At 35.8% G+C, this 24642-nt stretch overlaps 1 protein-coding gene across 1 annotated transcript in view; it reads right to left on the bottom strand.

Moving 5' to 3' along the window:
• LOC110442472 (inositol 1,4,5-trisphosphate receptor type 2-like) overlaps positions 1 to 24642 on the bottom strand; it is a 73026-nt gene that overhangs the window by 31024 nt on the left and 17360 nt on the right. The window contains exons 6-34 of the mRNA XM_021486104.1: positions 18657 to 18737; positions 18361 to 18458; positions 17695 to 17782; positions 17198 to 17285; positions 16875 to 16982; positions 14858 to 15003; positions 13526 to 13604; positions 12482 to 12576; positions 10943 to 11072; positions 10436 to 10482; positions 9756 to 9836; positions 9081 to 9266; positions 8560 to 8682; positions 8244 to 8348; positions 7722 to 7835; positions 7488 to 7565; positions 6727 to 6859; positions 6311 to 6420; positions 5517 to 5657; positions 4820 to 4955; positions 4406 to 4505; positions 4029 to 4083; positions 3613 to 3722; positions 2907 to 3006; positions 2241 to 2348; positions 1836 to 1972; positions 1494 to 1561; positions 857 to 912; positions 378 to 539 (exon numbers count right to left, since the gene is read on the bottom strand). Coding sequence (XP_021341779.1) covers positions 378 to 539; positions 857 to 912; positions 1494 to 1561; positions 1836 to 1972; positions 2241 to 2348; positions 2907 to 3006; positions 3613 to 3722; positions 4029 to 4083; positions 4406 to 4505; positions 4820 to 4955; positions 5517 to 5657; positions 6311 to 6420; positions 6727 to 6859; positions 7488 to 7565; positions 7722 to 7835; positions 8244 to 8348; positions 8560 to 8682; positions 9081 to 9266; positions 9756 to 9836; positions 10436 to 10482; positions 10943 to 11072; positions 12482 to 12576; positions 13526 to 13604; positions 14858 to 15003; positions 16875 to 16982; positions 17198 to 17285; positions 17695 to 17782; positions 18361 to 18458; positions 18657 to 18737 — 3063 coding nt within the window. The remainder of the gene's footprint in view (positions 1 to 377; positions 540 to 856; positions 913 to 1493; positions 1562 to 1835; positions 1973 to 2240; positions 2349 to 2906; positions 3007 to 3612; positions 3723 to 4028; positions 4084 to 4405; positions 4506 to 4819; positions 4956 to 5516; positions 5658 to 6310; positions 6421 to 6726; positions 6860 to 7487; positions 7566 to 7721; positions 7836 to 8243; positions 8349 to 8559; positions 8683 to 9080; positions 9267 to 9755; positions 9837 to 10435; positions 10483 to 10942; positions 11073 to 12481; positions 12577 to 13525; positions 13605 to 14857; positions 15004 to 16874; positions 16983 to 17197; positions 17286 to 17694; positions 17783 to 18360; positions 18459 to 18656; positions 18738 to 24642) is intronic.

The raw sequence follows: 24642 nt of genomic DNA, 5'->3' as shown, positions 1-24642 counted from the left end.
GGACAGTCATAGCTTGAAAAATGGACCAATCGGTCTTAAAACGTTGCGACATGTTTAGTATGTACATTCTTTGTGTAAAAAGTAAAACTTTGATATTACATACCCATGTGTTTTAAGTAAAAGAAAGGAAGAATCATATATTTATAAGCACCGCGATGTTACAGACACATTTTTGTGGTCATTTATTAACTAGAAATCAGTTATATCAGCACCAAATAATGCCAAAACGTGTACAATAGAAGCTAGGTTTAACAATTTACCATGTTATTTGTGATACCTTGGGAAAATAAGTGATATTTTAACCATAGGGAAAATAAACAACAATAACGTAAGTGCGATAAAATCAAAAAGTTAAATTTTGCCAGTGCTACAAGTACCTCTTTCAGAGCTATAGCGAGATCCGACTCCACCACTCGCACATCCAGCAGCACATCTAGACGGTCAAATAGGTGAAACTGGACACGGTCATTCTCTCGCGCAAGTAGCTTCACAAGATGGAACGTTTTCTTGAACACATCCTTCATTCCTCGATACAATTCCTAGAAAATGTAAGATTGCTTAATGATTACAGATAATAGGTAACCGTGCCTCTACGAGACGTGGCATTGAAGCTGTAGACGAAATAACATCATCATCAATATAGATACTTCATATTATCATAACATTAAGACAATTAATCACTTAAATGATTAATCATCTGACGTAGATGAAGTTTGTATTTCGTTTTTATGGAAACAACGGATTAAAATAATAATTGGTTGCACTAAACATTACTAGTTAAAGGACAATTCCCTTGCTTCTGTAATGAATTTACGTGTTAACCAAGGCTAAGATTAAACACGTTTGGCTAAATTACCATTAGTTTGGTGTCTATGTCCTGGGTTAGAATGTCAAACAGTATGGTCAGGATTCCTGCAATCAGATAAACCATACGTGTAACATACCCCTGTATGTATAGCATGAGCGTGTTTTAGGAGAGATATGCATGATTACAAAACGATATTCTTATTAACTTTAGGATAATGTCTTATTTTTAATATTTGTTTGAAGTGTTTTATTCTTTCTAACAAAACAAAACGCCACTGACTCCAAAACAAAATTATACGTATGTTGAACTCAAAACGAATCATTTTCTTTCATTTGAAATGCATACCAGGAAGGAAGATATAATAGTAGAGGTCTAAAATACCGAATATCAGCAGGAAGGTAATTTTGGTAATTTATACAGTGACAATATTGGGTTTACTATTGACGGTAGCTTACTGTTTTCCAGGAAAATTTCGATGCAGTTTAATTTTCGCCTTTTTCGTCCTCCGTAGCAAGAGCGAGTTTGTCATTACAATGAATATAAATAAACAACATAGGATACATATTAATTAAATGTGAAGGGCGAAATTCTTATTGGGAGAGAATGTATTTTACCCGAGAAGGGCGAAAGTTTGACTGGGCGAAAATTCCCCGGTATACATTATGACTTCTCGCCGCCAAATTACCGTTACTAATTAAGATGTTTTGATTCATTGGATGTGGTTCATCTGGCGTCATGGGAAGGTGACAGAATCTGAAATCAACAAGATTAAAATGCCACAGGACGTGCATTTACAAACAGAATGATATCAAACAGTATGTAACCGTGTCTTGAGCAGACATTTCAATACGGAAAAGAATCTAGTACGGCGCTACAAAAGATTCGCGCGCTAAGAACAAGGAGTGAAGTGATGTCAAACATTATGCAACTACATAGAAAATAGAATTAAGTACTCAGCTATGAAATAATTTTGAGACCTACATGATCCCGATACTTTTATCAGATAGTCTTTCGTTTGACAACGTACTCTCCGAGGTCATCCAATATCGTTTCCATCAGTTTTTTCTGTTGTTCGTCAAGCTTTGCCTTTGCCAGCCGCCTCAGGATCGGCATACTCTTCAGCACTTCCCGATGGACTCTCGCCGAATCTTGAGTCAGTAAGATCTAGGAAGGAAGGTTTATAAATTAACATTCTTCACAACCAGGTAATAAATGTCGATCAAGTTACTAAAGAAGAGGTCATGCCATGTTAAGTTTAAACTAGATACGAGATATTGATTTTAATTACACTTAAATTGAATGCGCGTTAATATAAATTAAATCCCTTTCTTAAATCAACATGAAAATACATCGTACCCTAAACAACTCACAACTTATCTAATCACAGAAGTTTGCTACATAGTACAAACTTAAAGAAGCGGTCAACATGTACCTGAGCTTTCTTGGACAGCCGGAACACGTTGTCCTTGGATGAGTACACTTTGTTGAGAATACTGAGGGATTTTGTTATCATCTTGTTGTATTTGTACCTTGATAAATCCTGGGGGGAAAAAGAGAGAAATTCGAGCGTTAACTCTGTATTCGGCTGAGAAAGCAGAATTATTCGTTATGTGAAAATAACAATACAAACAAATAATACGTCGCCAATAAAAATATGTTTCTATATTTTACCAAAGCGGGAACCTTGTGCCCATTTATTGATAAAATAATGGTTCTTTTTATTATCAGACTAAGCGTTGTTCATTTTGATAGTGTAGCATTTTTCTGCTTTCTTACACGTTCGTCCTTTCCCATTTTAATGACATAACTTATCAAAGCTGGTTGCACTCAAGTATGTGCAGTTTTTCACTACAAAAACCGTGATCATACTAGATTGCCAGCATACTTTATACCGAGAAATGTTCGCCCAGTCAAACTTTCGCCCTTCGCCAGAATGATCCATATTCTCCCAGTGTTAATTTCGCCTTCAAATTTAATTAAAATGCATATTATGTTGTTTACTTATGTTTCCTGTAATTATAATTCGCCCTCATCATGGCAGGCGAAAAAGTCGGAAATTAAACTGCAGCGAAATACCCGGTATAAAACATTTACTTACTGTTAATACACGTGTGAGAGTTTCCACGTCAAATATGGCCGCTTTGGTGAACATTTCTCGCAGGTCCTTTATTATCCTTTTCTGTAATTTGAGTGCTTTTCTATAAAACAAAACAAGAAAGATTGGTGCAAACCAGTCAGATGATAGAAAACGATTCGTCACAGATTATACAAGAATTAAGCTGACATTGTTGCATAAGCTGTTCCTGGGCTGTTTCAAGTATCAGTATTATCTGTAAAGATGTGTCCTGTTGACCAATATATCACTAAGCCAGAGTTTTTGAACGGTAATGCTTCAATCTACGTTGAAATCATTTTTTGCATTCGTCACCATTGCCAGCTGTACTGTTAAAAGACTTGTGTGACGGGCCTTTGAACGTTGGAGATAAACATAAATAATTGCATGTGTTTTGACGGAACACATTAATAGGGGCAATGTATGATGCATGACACGCCTAGATTCTAAACAAAACACATTATTTCAGAATTGTTTTCCCGGTTTTTTTGTGTGTGTTTCCTCACAATCCCATTAGATTTGATTTCATTTGGAATTTTTTTCACTTAAATATGGAAGAGTTTGTATTTGAGTATAGACGTTCCGTTATAGTTATGTTTTCCTTTTCATAAAAGTTATGGTATAGCCGTGATCAAATCCCATATACGTTATTAGAGGTCATAAATAATGTATGATTCATAGTTTAACTTACTTGCTCTGGTCGTGCGGATCAAAATCATCAAACAGCATGGATACCAACACATTTTGTGACTTCTTAAGTCCACAGCACTTCTCCGCTGTTTTGAATTTTGACACAAAACTCTACAAAAACACGATATTTTATGTAATTTTATTTTCATGAAACATTAACCTAATTATCTGTTTTTAACTAAATCGTGCGGAGTATTACTGTTTAATGTCCCTAACGTTGGTTTTAAATGATGACAGCGTACGTGTCTTATTAAACCTATGTTCTTCATCCGACTGTAACGATATCTCAAAACATGATTTACCTGTATTTCCAGGTATGGTTGGTAAACTGTACATTTTCTACAAAATGCGACTATGAATTAAGATGCAAGTTTCTAAATAAGGACAGTTTCTTGTCATTTATATAACACAACTTACCTGGAGTCTTGAATTTCTTTGGTAGAGAAGTAGAAGATCTAGTACCTCTAATACCCTAAAACAATGTTAATATAACACTCTCATACAATGCAACTGGGGTAATATTCGGAGTTTGGATAAACAATGTTGTTCAAATCTGATAGAAAATATATTCAGTCATTGTGTCGTAAATAGGTTATGATTGTCACGTTAATACCGTCCGTTTGTACATGTGTCAGTCCATTAGCATATGTGTCAACACATTAGTTCTCAACGCCATGAGTATATGTATGCTTCTTACAAAAACAGCATTAATAGTACTTACATCAAAAGTCCTTATTATCTGAAGACTTCTTTTCCAATTGCTATAAATATTGGGAAAATGATCGTTCACTTACTGAAATTTCGCATTGACTATAGCTTCTGTCTGTGGATTTGGCAAAAGCCGCTCTACCGTTTGAAACTGGTGGACTAGTTTCATAGCATCCTTAGAGAACCCTGCAAATCAAACGATACCTTCAAACTACGTATCTCCTACAAAATGTGTAATACCATGCAAAGACATTCCAGAGCCCTACAAATTACAAAAAAACTGCAAAATAACTACGTGCCACTTAGAAAATATGTTATACCACGCGAAGTCGTTCTTAAAGAAACCTGCATTAAGACACCGAGTCATCCTTAGAGAACCCTGCAATATCACGTCACTTAGGGAAAAGAATATGATTTACCTATTAAGCTTTTGTACTTACCTGTGTTATGAGACAAATTTTCAACTGTCAATTGACAAATTATACGCGTAGGTTAGTTACCCTTTTCCCTGTCTTTCTTGAATGGGAAGTCGTGTCGTCCGTCCAGTAGGTTTAACATGGGAGGTAAAAGTTGTTCCACATCCTCTGCGTCTAGGTAATACCCGAACTTCACTAGGTGGTACAGCAGTCGTAACACCTTCAAAAGGAAACTTACACTTCAAACACACAAAGCCACTTTAAACGTGTCTTTATAAAACATAATTGAAATTTTGCCTATTGTTAACTTTAAAAAAAATCATTACTGACTGGTGACGAATTTTAAGTGTTCTTTTGTAAGTTTTTCCGTTGTTCACATTTCCCCTTGTTCTGTCGCTTTTGAGCTCGAGTAATGATTTTGTTGGCATTATGGAATTCTCTTGTTGTTTTTTTGTTGAATAGAAATAAATGATCAAATATATTCATAATTGCTTTAAGCATAATTACAATAACCATTGAATATGAAACGTCTTTGTCTTTAAAATGAAATTAAAAGGAATGACCAAGACTTTGTTAAAGCTATGCCGTTTATACATCAGCGCCATACAGAGGTTAGAGCTTTTAATGTCAGTGAGAAACATATTTCAATACACCACAATCAAATAATTCTAATATTATTCTAACTTGTTGTTTTTGAATAATTAATTCCAATTCGGTGTATGGTGGTCGGTAATTCTATTTAGTTGTAATTCATTTTGACTTTGATACACGATATACAAACCTGTTCAATAAGCATGTTATGTCCAATATCATCAGCAAACATGCATTTGTTTTCCTGTAGAAATTCCGCAATCCAGTCCCTTAGAACAGGAAAAATAGCTACCAATTCTTTGACCACCTGTTTAATTAGATTAGCAAACAACTTTAATATGATAGTTTTCACATATCATCCTATATTTTAACAGGTATTCGTTCCTTTCTTTTTCCTAATAAACGCTGGACTTATAAGGTTTCCAAATTCTGCCGTGAGTGATCAATACAATTTTCCAAAACAGTGAAAGAATTACAGAGAAGTCCAAACCAGGGACGTGATATTTTCGATTGTCGTGCCCGAGTCTTGACTTAAGCCGTTGGTAAGTTTGTAAAGCATTTTATCCAGAGGATTGATGTCATCTGGCATACCTCAATGTGACAATCAACATTTGTAATTTGTTTTTATCCTGATTTGAGCATTATCCCTCCTGTGGAAAGCTTAATGAGATGTTATATCGTTCATAATCGTATTGATTCTTTCTACGCTGTACCTGTCATACCCTAGGTGGTGACAGAAAATAACCTTTATTAGGTCAAACGGGAGACAAACCTGTGAATGGTGGAGAAATTATCTGTCAACCCAAATGGTTCAAAAAGCAAGATGCGCTCGTGACGTCACATTGAACAATACAATAACGTCACTCATATTTTGAAAAAAAAATGCCATACTATAGCAGGGCATGATGGCCTCGCTACGTCTAGCAAAGTTCTGCCCAATTCCTTATACGTTAATAACAATTGCTTAAATTAAACTAAACGTACGAAGTCTCCTTGGCTCTTTTCTTCATCCTTGGAGCCCACATACTCGTACACAAAGCAGATGTTTGGATGGTCCAGTACAGAGTAATTGTTTCCAACGTCCACAAACAGACCTTGAGATTAAACAATAAGTATTAATCACAGACATCTAATAACAACATAATAGTAGCGATATTAGGAGGAAATAGATAATGATATTGAAAGTCAAAAACAGGAGTACATGCAACTTTGATGCAAATATCGAGTGTCCAGAAATTTATAATACTGATAGTTCAAATTTGGTTTTAAGTATAAAGACTTATAAACTACCTGGTCATTACTCATATAAAAGTGTGTACGCCATTATAAAAAGGGAGCATATGTTATCTGTAAAAGTAAACACAAGCAAGAGTGTGTTGATGTAGAGTTTAAGTTCTTACTTGTGCAGAGATCGCAGTATTTGGCGCGAATGGCGTCGGGGAGGATGTCTGACCTCAGGGATAGAAAAGTCTCTTCCCACGTCAGGTACCGTAACTCCTTGGTGATCATGTTGATGGAGTAATCGTTCCTACCCTGTAACATTTATAGACCAATCATATAGAAATACAACAGCGTTCTGCTAAATATCAAATTATATAAAACGGTTGGTTTTTTTTTGCATAAAATATATTGAAAACTGTAAAATATTCTCCTACATAAATATAAACTTTACTTAAAGAAGCCTATTGATAACATGTATAATTCATATCGATAAGATTGCTCTCCTACAAGTGATTTGAAGGCAGATATTGTGATCATAATTAAATTTTGCTATCAATAATTCAAATGGTTTCGACAATTATACCATTATGGTTATCTCCTGTATATTTATTTCTGATATAAGGGCTGCAATACTTTTCTGTATGAGCCGCAGACTCCTTTGTTAAGGTCCTGATGACAAAAAAGTACTAATACTTAAGTGACATCCGGCCTTGGACATGTCTAGTTGGAGTATGACGTCATATATACATACAGGCAACATAATCATGTGCATAAATATGACGTCACTCTTACAAAACATAGGACCATATGCATATCAAGGTGGTGTATGACGTCATACGTAAATGCATGACAGATGACCTGCACAGGTTCAATTGTTGTATGCCACCATACATACCTTCATACACACGTACATGTAGTGTATGACGTCACACATACTTACGTGACACAGAGCCTTGTAAAGGTCAAGTTGATGTATTAGGAAATCGTGCTTGTCTTTGTCGTAATCTTCAGACTTCGGCTACAATTATATAAGATCATGCTATATATATATAAATATCACATGTATAACTCTAATTACTTATACAAATACATGAAGGCTGAACGCGGATTCGAATAGTATGCAATTAGATCATAAAAGTTGAAAAAGTGTTCAAAGACAAAATGCAATACGTACGTCAACGAATGTGTGTAGCGAGTCCCAAGTTTTGCCGCCGTTGGTTGTGATGTAGAGGATGTTTGGCTGTCTGTTGATGTCTTGTCCTCGACCGGTCAAATATATCCCTCTTCCCTGAAGTTATATAAAACATTAAACACTTTTCACAACTGTGTGACATTGCAACTATATGACCCAACTTAACACATGTAGCATATATATCACCTACGAATGTTATCATCCAATTGTTAAAATGATCCTTATTATGACGTTAAGTGTAACATTGGATACCACTGACTATATGGCTGTTCTATTAATTAAACAAGCACCTACCATACACTCGTATTTGAATGACAATTTCAAAATGAAGAACTAACGCACTTCATTAAAGTTAGTATTTTCATTTGGCAATCACACTGGCTGTGAGTGACAACTGAAATCTGTTTAATTCGTAAATAAAACACTTCATCGTTAGTAAAATAAGTTATATAAAACAGTCAGACAAGGTTAACATCTAAGTCAGGCAAATGACGAATTTCTTACCTGTTCTTCTTGCATCCATCGCTGTACGATGTATGATTGGTTGTTTGGGATAGCTACGTCATCACATACGCACAACACGTGCATCAGGTCCAGAAAACGGTAATTCTGTAGAAAAAGCATTTGAATAATATTAACGGTATACATCTGATTAGAAATACAACAGAACAGCATTTTAAGGTTCAAGTATTTTTGCTTGTAGTTATCAATTCCACTCATGAATTATCATGCGGCAAATACTATCATAAATATCATGTACATGAAACACTAAACAAGAAGTCGACAATTCTCTTGTGTATTTATTTCACCTAGTTTGTACCTGGGTTTTCTGTAGAAGGCCGACGAATTCGTTGATTTGTTCGTGTGTGATTCTGTCCACGATCTTCCTCTTGTCACGTATTAGTTCCACTATCATCTGGGCCACGTTAAGGCCTATACCTCCCTGTAATGTTTGTCATCAGCATGTAGATATTTCATAAATAAATGTACAACTACTGTTTCTAAAATATGTTCACCCTTATAACACCCTGCAAGAGAGGTCAACAGTGTGTAGACATGTGTACGTTAATTCATAATGGGTTTTTTTTGAGACCGCATTCACACAACCAACCTTGCCTCTCCTTCCAATTTTTCGTTATTCCAATTAATTTTTTATCAATATACATGTTCGTAAAGCAAAGTATTCCATTTACAAAGTGTTCTTAACTATATAATAAAGTGTTGCTGATTAACTACCAACGTTGAATATCCCTTGCACATAAGCAGACTTATTATCATCGGTATAATCATACTCAATATTCGCATATACAAACCCTTGGAGCATTGTATAAAGCAATATACCTTTTGTGTGAACTGTGTTTGGAAGAACTCGATATATTTGGCGAAATAGAGTGCGTTTTTCCTGCTCTTGCCAATCATGTAAGTATAGAGGATCTCGTAGGCCTCTTTGAACACTTGGATCATGTTCTGCTCGTCAGCTGTGCCGTCCAAAGGACACTTTAAGATCTTCACCAGCAGGTCAATAACCTACAACACGCATGTCAACATAAATCGTAGGTTATCATTCCATGTTTATATAACAAAGATGTTAAAATATATCAATAAAATCATATTTTGATTGTTGTGATTTACAAGACAATGTCATGATCTAAACAGCACAATTTTTTATCTCTATTTATTTTTGTCCTGCCAAAAGAGGGAGAATTTAACACAGGAGAAGCCATAACATATCATGAGTTAACAGTGATAGGCACTCAGTATTTAAACTGTGTATACATCTATATGATAAAAATCTTCCGTAAGCTAGAACATGGAAATAATATGTTTTATAGCCATTATTTTAAATTAAACGATCCAAATGAATATCTAATTACTCACTATAAAAGTGATAAATGCAAAGTTATAGAATATCATATATTAGATTATCAAAGCATATTATATCACAAGATCATCTATCCGTGTACCAGTATAAAAAAAACCAAGACAATCACAAATACTTAGCTGCTCCGTACTTACACGCAGATTTCTCATTAACTTTTGTCTGTTTTTACTTGGGAGTGTTTTTACAATCATGAATTTCCGTATCCCCTCCATTGCCTGTGAACAAAAAACAATTCCAATCTGATCTAATAGTCGTCTTACTAATATATCAGCCGTACAAATCTACAGATGTTTCTTCATACATATTTCTTTTGAACTTCTCTAACTTTCATTTTTGATCTAAAAATAACGATTTTCTAAGTTAATGGCCGGTATTTATCCTTGATGATGTCAAGCTAGAACAGACAGGTTTCATAGAAGCCAAACATTATGCAACATTTAGTCACATCCATCACTGTTGCAGTGACGTGAGCAGACAGGTATTTCACCATCCTATCCAAGACTACTGTTCAAACTGTATAATGTAGGCTACAGATCGTCGTTATTTATTCACACTCACTGTTGAAATTCATATAATAATGGAGCGGATATTTTCGTATACTTATTTCGTCTTTGCGTATTACAGAGTTATCTGCTCTTGTCAACAGGTATTGATTGTTACGTCATTGGTTTGTGTGAGAAAATTACGTCGTTTTTCAAAAATTGATGACGTTACTCTCACAAACCAATGACGTAACAAGCGTTAACGAAAAGACGGAATAGTGGCTTATATTACAGTGTGGGAGCGTATTTTTCAATCTTCGTCGCATACTTACTGTTAGTACAACATGAGTCCTTTTGGCATTAAGGAAATGTCTATCTTCTCTCTAGAAATTTGGAAAAAAATAGGTCATTAAATCAGAGTCATTCAAAAATGTGTGATACTGATTGTAAAATTCTCATATACAAGAAAGTTTGAAGTTAGATCAATAGATATTTGAATAATCCGCGCTTTTTCTTGGTGTCGGTATTTTTTATTTGTTGTGTCGGAAGAAGAGCTTAAGAACCTCATAGAAACTGTACCTATATATACAGTATTTAATATGGAACTGGACAAAGGAATGCTTAAGGAAACGACTAGAGGTAAAGTAGTTATTTTGGTTTTGTGTGAGGACTTTATAATTTCTATTTTTTAAATGTATCAATTACAGTATGGGTGTGGTTCCCGTGTCATCCTGATGAATTTACCAGACAGACAAGCATAGGATTTGGCTTATGATCTGGTTTGTTAGTGTCATGTGGTATAAAGTAGACGAAGTTAGATTGTCTGCAGTTTGCCGTACTCACGTCTTTGATAAGGTTGAGGAGGAATGGTACCATCCCACTAATGTAGTTAAACTCATCCTGATGGACCTGCTCCACAAACTGAATGGTGAAGGCGTCGTCATATTGACTCTCACCGCTCGCCGCCACCTGTACGGATGACGACACAAATACACTGTCAATGACGTCATAATACATATGTATACAATCAGTGACGTCATATTCATCTTACGACACGACAAATGAACATAATATTTCGGAACACAGTATTGATTAGGACGGGAGGTGGCAAAGAACAACATGTTATCTTATCACTTAAAATGAAAACAAACTTCTTTAGCTAGTATGTAACGATACTGTACAGTTTCAATTCATTTTATTATAATTTATATAAATATCTATTTATCGTCTCAAGTCAATTACTTAATAGTACAGCACAAACAACTGTGCAAACTAGATCAGTTTCTGATGAAGATCTAGAATATCCGGAATAAATTTGAATATCGTTCTGGAATATGTCATATTTTATCTTTCCTGCTTTTTTAAATGTCAATAATTCGTTTACTACAGTTATTTATATATAGGCATTAAAACATGAATATGAGATACAGTAGAATCAATAACAGCGTTCGTAGTTCCACGTGATTTACACGCCCAGACAAATTGTAGTCTGAACAAGTAGCTGAGTTATTAGGTCCCATAGCAGCGTGTCGCCATGTTTATTTGACGTAACTCCCCCGCGATGTGCCGCCGTAAACATCAGATTTATCGCCCATACTTTATAATGAATTTGTCAATATCATGATTAATCTTTGCTGTAACAATATAACATTAATCATTCCGTTCGCTCAGCAACGACTAATTTGTGTGCTGTGATTGTCTCGCAACTGGTAAGTTTCCCGTTCATCTATAAAAAAAAACACAATAACAATTCGATATCTGTAATGTCTGGTTAATATTCCAGTTTTACTACGGAAAATGTCTGGTTTTCTCTTAATTGTTTTTGCATGGTTAAAATGCAAATATATATTTTGTTTATTTTTTTAACCACTCAGCACATGTGTAGCGTTTCTTGTGACTTCATCTATTTTATTCCATAGTGAGGTACAAGTATATCGGCAAGAACTTTTGTTAAATGCAGTTCTGCATTTGGGGATATGTAATTTATTTGTAGTAAAGGAATGGGTTGCCCTGGTTAGAATCTGGCTAACGTAAGCTAATACATTTTCTTTTTAAAATCCTGGAGCCGCATCGTTGAGGATTCTTTAGGTTAATACACATATTTTAAAAGTAAAAAATCAATAATAGGCATCCAGTTCAGGCTCTTTAAAAGTGGGGATGTTGGTGTAAGAATATCTTTAACTTTGAAAAATCACTCTCGTAGCTCTTTTTTGAATTTGAAAACGTCTTTACTGTTGGTGACACACTTGTAGGGTTACTCCATACAGAAGAACATTACATAAAATGTGTTAAACAATAGTTTTATACACTTTCTTTGACATTGCTTGGGACATGAATACAAATAATTGAAATCAAAGTGAGTCTGTCCATGATCGCACCTCTCTGACTTGAGCAGAGTCCCACCGCAGTCCCCGTAAACTCTGGTCTTCACTGCTGTCCATGTTCCGGAACTTTTTACGAATATAGTCTTCATCTGGAAGTGCACAACATCATTAGTAGTTGGCAGGAATGCCATCACTAGATTGACACCGACATGCGGTCAACAAGCTAAGAATTGAAGGACCATCATGTGGTCATTTACAACAGGAAGTCTAAGATGTGGTCAACACAACAAAAAGACAAACATGGGGTCAATACAACAACATGACAAACATGGGGTCAGATCATAAGTTGATGATAGTGTTTAATGAGGATGATGACACCGACAATATGTCGCTAACGATGAGGATGACAATGGTGTGATGACGATGATGTAAGAGGAGGAGGGTGTATGATGATATTCATATATTATGGATGATGATGATGATGATGATGATGATGATGATTGATGATGATGATGATGATGATGATGATGATGATGATGATGATGATGAAATCAGATGAAGGATGATGACCTTGTTATTTTAAACGTGTAAATGTGAGAGAATGTGATAAATATGTAAAATACATTTGTGAAAAGAAAAAAACAATAAAAAAAACCAATAAAAAAACAATAAAAAATAAAACATGGGGTCAACACAACAAGAGGACGAACATGTAGACAACAAACCAGGAGTAACAAACAAGCATGTGGACAACTGAATAAGGGAACCAACATGTCAACACACCAGGATAACCAATATGCTACCAACGAACATGAGAATCTCGGTATTTCATCACATCAGGATAACTTACTTCTTATTCACTTACACCATCGTTATTTACGTGTAGAAGCATGCAAACTAATCAGCACAAGACAGAAGGCAATAAAAACGTACAACGAGTAGTACAATTTAACGCTAACAGTTACAATACTCGTGATGGAAATCTGAAGGCGGACATTATTCAAGGAGATGTAGGATGAACATTCAACAGTTTATCAGCTTATTTTATTCAGAGGAAGACGAACATCAGTTAAAAGTATTTGTACTACGGATATTTACCTTTTAGTGCGTGAAGCCAAAATCCGGTCAAAACATGTTCAATACGGCAATAACTCTCGAACCTGATCTCATCTCTCTCCTGTATGAAAGGAATTATTATATAGTTTATATCACAAAAACAATATATTAACGGTAACTGATAGGAATGTCAGCAAAACATTCCGATATGATTTGAATTTTAATGCTAAAAAACGTCCCTTGACCATATTTACGACATATCATAAACATAAGGTCACCTTCAATGCGTGTTTAAGGTCGAGAGGTATGTGTTGTCATCTCGTGACTTCTCGCCTATTCTCGTACATCACTAGTCGTATCTCGGGCTGTGTCGTCCTTGACGTGCAAGGTATATTTATGAAACAATATTAAATTCTCAAACAGATTCGGGCGCAAATTTGCTTCTGATTTTCGTAATTCTCGTTCAGAAAATGGAATTAATAAGTGGAAATTTGGATATATGGAACTAGATTAAATCAACAGAACTGTGCTATCGCAGATTGATGAATGTTTATGATGAAGTATATTTTGAGACCTTACGGAAGGGTCAGTTATGGAATCATCTCAGATATAAATGAAAAAATTCCATTCTAATCGATGGCGCCCCTGTAGAGTTTCGTCTGTACAGTATAGACGGCGTGTGTGACGTACTACGATTCAATGCTGATACATCACAGACGTCTATTGGATTATATCGCCATGTTTTGACTGAGCGAAAATTCCAAAAATATACAAATATGTCGATGGGTACGCTATCATTACTATATCTAACATACCCAGAACCAATTTATCAGTTTTGGGCCATGTTTCCGATACAATTGTATATAGACATATAACAAAATGTGTATTACTAACAGACAACCCATGATATAGGTTGAATTCAAACGAACTGTTTAATAAAAAGATTATTTTGACCTATTTTACAAAATTGTGTGTTCTGTTATATAAAACAAAGATATTATACATATTATTGACACTTGAATTCCATGCGATGCCATTGCTAGTCTGTGTATACCCTCTTAAACAATCAGAGGCCAGGGGAGACCATGAGAAGCTAACCATTTTATTGATGTGGTTAAACTAACAAATATAACCAACAAAAAAGGCTCCGTTCATTGCGAATGAGCACCTTGTAGATGGTATCGATTACTTCGCCATAAAGTCCCATTTAAACAAAGGCATGTGAACTTTGGAATGCAGTAACACAATAAAGGGGATAATTGAGGAAACGCACACTACTTAACGGACGTTTATTTTCTACTGATAAGCGAAGTTAGATTCTATCTTAAAAACTTATCTTGCCACATGACACATTACAGATACCAGTCCACTTACACTAATGACTGAGTAAAGGCGGAAAACTGTCCGAGGATCCTCACTCTCGTCAGTCAACGAGATTTCCTTTGTAGCATCAATGCACAGGTACTTTCGGGTTGTCATGTGACGCAGTCGGACCTGCTGTTCCCACCGCAGAATGTCGCCTAGGTGTCAAAGAAAATACAAAAAAAAAATACAACAGATTTCACACACGAGGACACAGCGAAAAGCAAACACCGCGGAGATGGGCCTAGGGCTGTAGAATCTCTTTGTACGAAACGTAACAAATACAGGTCATCAATGTTACACTCAGTGAAATAATGTCTAGATATAAAATTAGCAGACACTGATATACCACGGGTGTATAAACTGAAGACAGTTTTTAACACAACTTTAACAGCAAAACATTACCACATCGTTCAGAATCCCTATACAGGATTTTGTGATTTCTGCAATATATAAAAGACCTCTAAGTGGCAACTAGTCCATAATCCCTAGAAATACTAAGTCAGGAAACACACAAATAATATGTAGTAAGTCCATTTTACTGTGCTGCCGTTTGCCAAATTCATCCATTCAGGATTCATCAATGGGACTTGAGGTGTAATGTTTGAAAATTCATGATGAGATAATCCGAAATATAGAACAATTGCTACCGTTGTCTATTCGTTTAACTAATCCTGGCTACATCTTTATACTGTCCATCTAACACACGTTTCGTTAAAAAAAATCCGTTTTAGTCATGTATATAAAGTCTGTGTCGAAGAATGTTAAAACTTGATATAATTGCATCTTTCAGCAGTTTCTAAACAGTTGAGAGAACTCTTAGAAAATATTGATATTTTGTTAGTGTTATAGGGTGTCGTTTCCTTCCCATGTGATATATAGTGTGATCTAGTTAAAACGATAACTCTCGAAACCACGATTAATTCCGAACAAAAGGAATGACGTGTAGAGATTACATAAAACCTGGGCTTAAATATATATAGCACCTCTCATCTTCTGAGACCAAAGACATTTTGAGAACATTTTGGAATAAGATGTTACAGATGATACATCAAAACAGAAACTCAACGTTACGTTACCAAAAGCACGAAGCATTGTTTATACGGAAATGGCTTGTTACAGACAGCTATACTAGTATCTAGACGGCCTTGGTCACGATGTTAAGCAAAAATATTGAATCCATTTAGTCGTTAAACACAGTTCCTCCATATGTTTTTCGATTTGCATGCATCTTCTTCCCTACAGACTGAGAGTAAACTGATTTAGATTAAAGTTGAGAACTGAAATTTCATCCTCCATTATATATATTGTTTTTGTCCCGTAAAAACTGTATGCAAGGTCGCAATGTTGAAGGAGTCGGTATGTCAGCCATGAATCTTCCAAAATGATAAATCAACGCCCTAAAATATACGTTTGATGTACATCATATATGTAAAACCGTTATATAGTATAAGAAAGTTATATGTCATCAAAGGAAATGATCCCATCTATATAAATATCCGTTTACAATATCGGTACCAAAATAGGAACGTTTCTTGTTCGAAGGCCTTGGAATCTTTAAAATAGAGTAGGAGTCCAGTTATAAACTCTTTGATCCCTGAAACAGAGTCGATGGTGACAGGGAAAGTAAGGCATGCAATAGCACTGTAAACAAAATATCCTCCTAACAGTGATAGATAGAGAGTCTTGTTCTTTAAGGATCGGGGAATCGCCACGTCATTTCCGGTTTGTGTAGACTTGTTCGTTCTCCTTATCACTATGGTTATCTCTTTATGTGTTTGCTATAGCGGTAAACAGTTTACAAATTTATTGAATTGGATCTATACTACCACAACACAAACTGAGAAAATACGACTAACAATGAATATACAGCTTTACCTCTGTAATATTTTACTGACTTTCATCAATTTATATTGATTAACGGTTTCCACCATATATTTGCTATTCCAACACTTTGTCAAAATTGGTAGTGATATTTTTTTTCATAAAATTCTATCGTTGATCTAACATTCTCAAACTTTGGGCCTACCGTTGAGGATGCCACTTTCCGCCTCTATCTGCCAAAACGTGTTCCCGGAGGTTGGCGGTGACAGGGTACGAGGTTTGTGCTGGTCCATTACTCGGATCCGGAAGTGAACTGAACAAAAGAAGATATTCAATATCATTTCAGTAACTATGAAATCTCTTTTATATTGTTTACTTATGTAACAAAATTTGAATGAATAATATGGGAAGGACATTTATAATGACAGTATGTAGGGAGCTCATGTTAAAATAAAAAGATTTTATATAAAAAAACATACATTTCTGACTCATTTCCTAAATTTTGAACCCTAAAATGTGTCGACCTACCGTCCTCCGTAACCTCCTCGTCAAACAGACCCTCCGCCACGAGGTAGGCCTCTAACTCCTTGTGGAACAACCTGATCGCTGATCCTCCCTACATCACATAATGGTACACACAATCAACTATGACAACACTTAATTCATTCCGTTTAAACTGCATGGGCAACATGAATACCTACCTTTGCCAGTATATATATCGTACATTATTAATACAATGTAGAAATTACAAAGTTCAAGCCAGTGTTTGACACCTGCAAATGCAGGGACAATCCTGGAATTTGAGAGCATCGGGCTATTTTCAGCAATTTTAAGTCAATTTCATGAATAAGATTGGCCATTCTATGTAAAAATTAAAATAAATTTTGAGAGTCAGTTTCAGTTTTAAGGGGCCAATGGCTCTTCGCCCCCTCCAGTATTATCTCTGAAATGAATTCACTGTCTTGTAGTGACCGTTGATTGCAAGTTACTTTTGCTTTACATAAATTTAAGATTTTGCTACCTACCCTGACGTACGGGTCGTGTTCTGGGATCCCCTTGTGGAATCGCACCAAAGTAAATCCAGACCGCTCTACTCCAAGATTGACCTCTGACCTATGTCATAAGCAAAAAAAAAAAAAAATGAAATTAATCATTTTCTTGTTGTATGAGTTACTTCGCATGTCTGATTGCACATAGACCATATCCCAGCACGCGCCATGTTCGTCCGTCCGTTAGATCGGCACGGCACGCGTCTTATCCGGTTCAACACTTTAAAAACAATTGGTGTCACAGCTAACTATTTTTATATACTGTACGTGAATAAGTTCGATGTGTAGTGTATGACAGAAACGTTGTGATATGGGTTTTTTCCATATCCTACCCCATTTATGAATGAAACGTCGACCTATATCTGCCCTGGGGCCTTCGGCCACTCGAACAGTTATGGAGGTCTCGGCTTGATACGGCGTAGGAGATAAAAATTGCCTTATGGTAACGAGTAAGTACTGCTGTTGATAATCGTATAAATTGTATAAAATAAATAATTATTGGAAATGTCGTGTATCAGCTAATTTAAAACTAATTCATACACAGCAAGAATGAAGCTTTTGAAAAACGTGAGATCACTATATGCTTGTGTGGTAAATCAAGATGGCGTAATTAGCGTGGAAGAATGTACAAAGTATACGTACCCGTGTGTGATGTGGTCGATCTGGTAAGCACTGCTAGCGTGAAAGAAGTGACCAGGAGACTTAATACTTTCAAACACAATCTGGTCATAAATTTGAACCTTTAAAAAAAGAATATTCAAACATCAATACATATATATCACAACATAGCGTCAGCTTGCAGGTAAAGGGTGCGTGTTTGCTTATGCGATTTAGTAGTTCATTTTCTACGAGTTAACCATTCACAAGTTTAAACATACTTACACGTTTCCAGACACACCTTATCAGATAGCTTTAGATCAAATATCAAACGTACGTACCACTTCGCCCTCCGACTTGACTTTGTATTGAGGTAGAATACGAAACTGAGCGTTTTTAGCGTTGAAATCCTGCAGCATGATCTGTAAAGAAAACAACAAACATTTATCATTTGAAATTATTTGAAATTTATTGATATACCTTATCTACCTATTTTACAATGTAATAATTAAAATGTATTGATTATGTAATGTTTGGGTCGAAAAATATACAATGATACCTGGTGTCACATGAGCTGCAGCAACATTTACTCTTCCGGAGCACTTCACATTGCATCGAAACCTTTAGGAATATACATGTTTCTTTGCTTTTGACGTCTCCTCCGTTCTTTAAAATTCATTTTATGTTTATTTTATCTCATCACTTTGGTAGTTTTGTGTGATACCGCAACGGTATCATTTGAGTGTATTATTGACGCTGTGGTATCTTGTGTGTTGTATGACGCTATTGTGTTATTTGTGTGTATTGACGCTTGTGGTATTATATAAGGAATGATTTTTATTTTTTCAACATTTATGAGGTCATAACAACAATGGGTTTATGGACATATTGAATGAATCGCGTTAGCGATTCATGTAAAATATGTCCAAAACCCCATTGTTGTTATGACCTTATAAATGTTGAAAAAATAGATATCATTCCATATATTTACATTGACGAATCCTTTCAGTGGATCGATATAACACCGAATAAAACAAATAAACAGGGTTTGTTCCTGCTTATACACGGGTGGAACGCAGTGGCGAGAACAGTGTTTTTTCGCGGGGAAATGTGACACTATCGTGAGAGATCTTAGCAACCGTCAACAACAATAACACAACAAAATGTAGTTCCATATTCAATGTTTATTTGTAGCACAGGACACGTGAATACGTGGATATTTCACAAAGCACAGATCAATAATATTTTAAGATGTAAGAATTAAGCATCTAGGTCGGTCGTTCCGAGTGAGTAGTTTTTGTAGTGTATTACTACGCAGTGTGATCAGGTTACTATCATGTCCCACGTGCTGAGATTCTATGAACACCTGTGTTATGCATTTATGAATGTAATTTTTGTCAATGGGTCTAAGCATACAGAATGTAAATATTTGTGTGTATTGACGCTTGTGGTATCATTTGTGTGTATTGACGCTTGTGGTATTATGTGTGTTGTATGACGCTTTGGTATTATGTGTGTGTATTGACGCTTATGGTATTATTTGTGGTGTATTGACGCTTGTGGTATTATTTGTGGTGTATTGACGCCGAGGTAGTATTTGTGGTGTATTAACGCTGTGGTATTATTTGTGGTGTATTGACGATGATTTATTAATTGTGGTGTATTGACGCGGAGGTATTATTTGTGGTGTATTGACGATGATTTATTATTTGTGGTGTATTGACGCTGTGGAAATATTTGAGGTGTATTGACGATGTGGTAATATTTGTGGTGTTCTGACGTTGTGGTATTATTTGTGGTATATTGACGTTGTGGTATTATTTGTGGTGTATTGACGATGTGGTAATATTTGTGGTGTATTGACGTTGTGGTATTATTTGTGGTGTTCTGACGTCGTGGTATTATTTGTGGTGTACTGACCATGTGGTATTATTAGTGGTGTATTGACGCTGAGGTATTATTTGTGGTGTATTGACGCTGTAGTAATAATTGTGGTGTATTGACGTTGTGGTATTATTTGTGGTGTTCTGACGTCGTGGTATTATTAGTGGTTTATTGATGCTGTAGTAATATTTGTGGTGTATTGATGCTGTAGTATTATTTGTGCTGTATTGACGCTGAGGTATTATTTGTGCTGTATTGCCGCTGAGGTATTAATTGTGGTGTGTTGACGCTGAGGTATTAATTGTGGTGTATTGACGCTGAGGTATTAATTGTGGTGTATTGACGCTGTAGTATTATCTGTGGTGTATTGACGCCGTGGTGTTACTTTTCATGTATTGACGATGATTAATTAATTGTGGTGTATTGACGCTGTGGTATTATTTGTGGTGTATTGACGCTGAGGTATTATTTGTGGTGTATTGATACTGTGGTATTAATTGTGGTATATTGATGCTGTAGTATTATCTGTGGTGTGTTGACGCCGTGGTGTTACTTTTGGTGTATTGACGATGATTAATTAATTGTGGTGTATTGATGCTGTGGTATTATTTGTGGTGTATTAATACTGTGGTATTAATTGTGGTATATTGACACTGAGGTATTGTGGTGTATTGACGCTGAGGTATTATTTGTGGTGTATTGACGATGTGGTATTTTCTGTGGTGTATTGACGGTGTGGTATTATTTGTGGTGTATTGACGCCGAGGTAGTATTTGTGGTGTATGAACGCTGTGGTATTATTTGTGGTGTATTGACGATGATTTATTAATTGTGGTGTATTGACGCTGAGGTATTATTTGTGGTTTATTGACGATGATTTATTATTTGTGGTGTATTGACGCTGTGGTAATATTTGTGGTGTATTGACGATGTGGTAATATTTGTGGTGTATTGAAGTTGTGGTATTATTTGTGGTGTACTGACGTTGTGGTATTATTTGTGATATATTGACGCTGTGGTATTATTTGTGGTGTATTGACGATGTGGTAATATTTGTGGTGTATTGACGTTGTGGTATTATTTGTGGTGTTCTGACGTCGTGGTATTATTTGTGGTGTACTGACCATGTGGTATTATTAGTGGTATATTGATGCTGTAGTATTATCTGTGCTGTATTGACGCTGAGGTATTGATTGTGGTATATTGATGCTGTAGTATTATTTGTGGTGTGTTGACGCCGTGGTGTTACTTTTGGTGTATTGACGATGATTAATTAATTGTGGTGTATTGATGCTGTGGTATTATTTGTGGTGTATTGATACTGTGGTATTCATTGTGGTATATTGACACTGAGGTATTGTGGTGTATTGACGCTGAGGTATTATTTTTGGTGTATTGACGATGTGGTATTTTCTGTGGTGTATTGACGATGTGGTATTATTTTTGGTGTATTGACGTTGTGGTACACGTATTATTTGTGGTATATTCATGGTGTGGTATAATTTATGTATTGACGATGTGGTTTTATTTGTGGTGCATTGACGTTGTGGTACACGTATTATTTGTGGTATATTCATGGTGTGGTATCATTTATCTATTGGCCATGTGGTACTTTTTGTGGTGTATTGACGCTGTGGTACTATTTGTGGTGTATTTGCCATGTGGTAATATTTGTGGTGTATTAACACTGAAGTATTATTTGTGGTGTATTGACGCTGTGGTATTATTTGTGGTGTACTGACGTCGTGGTATTATTTGTAGTGAACTGACCATGTGGCATTATTTGTGGTGTACAGAGGCAGCAGTATACAGTAATATTTGTGGTCTATTGGCCATGTGGTACTATTTGTGGTGTATTGACACTGAAGTATTATTTGTGGTGTATTGACGCTGTGGTATTAGTTGTGGTGTACTGACCATGTGGTATTATTTGTGGTGTACAGAGGTAGCAGTGTACAGTAGAAATGGTTTGACCCTAAAAATTAAGGGCATGTCTCAGATAAACATGGATATTGAATTCAACCTGCACAACACACCTACATATATATACATATTTATAAACTACATTTTGATTTCAGTTTGTTTAGAAGACTGAATTGTTTTTCGAAAACTGTTTTCCCTAGATTTTGGACTTGTGAAAACCATGGTTACCACACTAAAAATACACCAAAATATGCAAAAAAAAATGATTAGTAGTTGTTTTCTTAAGACCTGTCTGATATTAAATATCGCCTACTCGGTAACAGAAATCCTCACGGTTTAGCATAGGTCATTCCGGTGGATTTTTTACAATATTTACACATGTGCTGAGTACAAAAATAGACTACATGAAAAGCTAGCTTTTGTTGTGCAGACACAGATTTGTAAATACCCAAAACTGTAGTCTCGAACCAAATTCGATTTATTTTTTTGAAAAATTATGAAGCCAACATAGTGCACTTTATCATGTATATGCCAATTTTAGTGCTGATTTTTTTTTTTTTTTGTATACATGTTATATTACAGGGGTTATTCATTGTATAAAAATATCCCCCATGGCCATCGTACGCTACTGTACACTGCTAGCTGACGCTGTGGTACTTTTTGTGGTGTATTCAGATGTGGTGTTATTTGTGGTGTATTTACGCTGAGGTAATATCTGTGGTACATTGACGCTGTGGTATTATTTGTGTCTTATTATTTGTGTGCATTTGACGCTGTGGTTGTGTTTGTGTGTATTGACGCTGTGGGATTGTTTGTGGTGTATTGTCGACGCTGAGGTTATATCTGTGATACATTGACACTGTGGTATTATTTGTGGTGTATTGAGATGTGGTATTATTTGTGGTGGATTGAGATGTGGTATTATTTGTGGTGTATTTAGATGTGATATTATTTGTGCTGTATTAACGCTGTGGTTATATCTCTGGTACATTGACGCTGTGGTATTATTTGTGGTGGATTGAGATGTGGTATTATTTGTGGTGTATTTAGATGTGATATTATTTGTGCTGTATTAACACTGAGGTTATATCTGTGGTACATTGACGCTGTGGTATTATTTGTGGTGTATGACGCTGTGGTATTATTTGTGCTGTATTAACGCTGTGGTTATATCTGTGGTACATTGACGCTGTGGTATTATTTGTGGTGGATTGAGATGTGGTATTATTTGTGGTGTATTTAGATGTGATATTATTTGTGCTGTATTAACACTGAGGTTATATCTGTGGTACATTGACGCTGTGGTATTATTTGTGGTATATGACGCTGTGGTATTATTTGTGGTGTATTGAGATGTGATATTATTTGTGCTGTATTAACGCTGAGGTTATATCTGAGGTACATTGACGCTGTGGTATTATTTGTAGGGTAACATCAATAGTGATTGGTTGTGTCGCGTGTTATCATTTCCATACGCCAGCAGGCAGTGTTCACTTAATTAAATGTGTTCGTTCCTGGCTTGTAACAGACGTTTCATGGCCTGTAAATGACGATCAGCTGTTAACTTACTAATGAAAAACAATTGCCTTCACACTCGAATTTTTTTATCTATTCAAAATGGAATAGAAATATGTGTTTCTCGACGCTTTCTGTGTAATCACCGAGTTGTTCTAGCTCCTTAACTTTAAGAGCAGTGAATTTGTATGATTTAATGCGCAGTCAATTTACAAATTCACGCACTTATTGCTAATCACACTTTACAGAGCAACATCAGATAATGCCGAAAGCGTGTTGCTAAACTTGAATGTTTAACATGCAGTCGATCTGTTTTAACATGCACCAGTTTAATGACACGTAAGAAGTGACGCGCTATGTACGCCATTATGCAAAGCTTCGATGGCATGCAAGTGCCATATACTTGGCAAATGCGGGATTTCACGCTAATTAACTCGATTTTATATAATTATATATAAGGGTGAATGTATTTATTGTACTATTGTCCTGTATTGTAGGTTTTCGAACAGTAAACAGAAGGGAAACAAACTAAACTTGTCCTTTTTTCATATCAGAGCAATCGGTGACAAATGGCGCCCAACATTGGCCCAGGGATATAACGCTACTAGGAGCGATGCTACCGGTTATTCACCTCATTACGTCATGTTTGGGTGGCACCCCAGATTGACGGTAGATGACCTTTTAGGTGCAAACAAACCGGATATGGGAGTAGCTGATCCGGTAGCATATATTAGAAAGTTAAAAACAAGGCTCTTTGATGCATTGCACGGTACCAATAAACTACCGTTCAATATTTATAAACTGGTGGTTGAGGATTATGAGAAGTTCTTTAAAATGTTATATGTGACGTTTCGATGACTAGTACGATATGTACACTGTCACCTTCATCAGACAAATGATCAATGAAGCGTATGCACACAAAGGTGTAAAATGTGTACGAGTTGTCCATAAAATCGATGTCGATTTCGGCTACGCTGGAAACGTATGGACAATAGAAATATGTAC

Source organism: Mizuhopecten yessoensis, unplaced genomic scaffold (assembly GCF_002113885.1).
Source record: "Mizuhopecten yessoensis strain PY_sf001 unplaced genomic scaffold, ASM211388v2 scaffold716271, whole genome shotgun sequence".
Lineage (NCBI taxonomy): Eukaryota > Metazoa > Mollusca > Bivalvia > Pectinida > Pectinidae > Mizuhopecten > Mizuhopecten yessoensis.
Note: the sequence above shows the minus strand (reverse complement) of the source record. Positions and strands in the feature narration are given on the sequence as shown.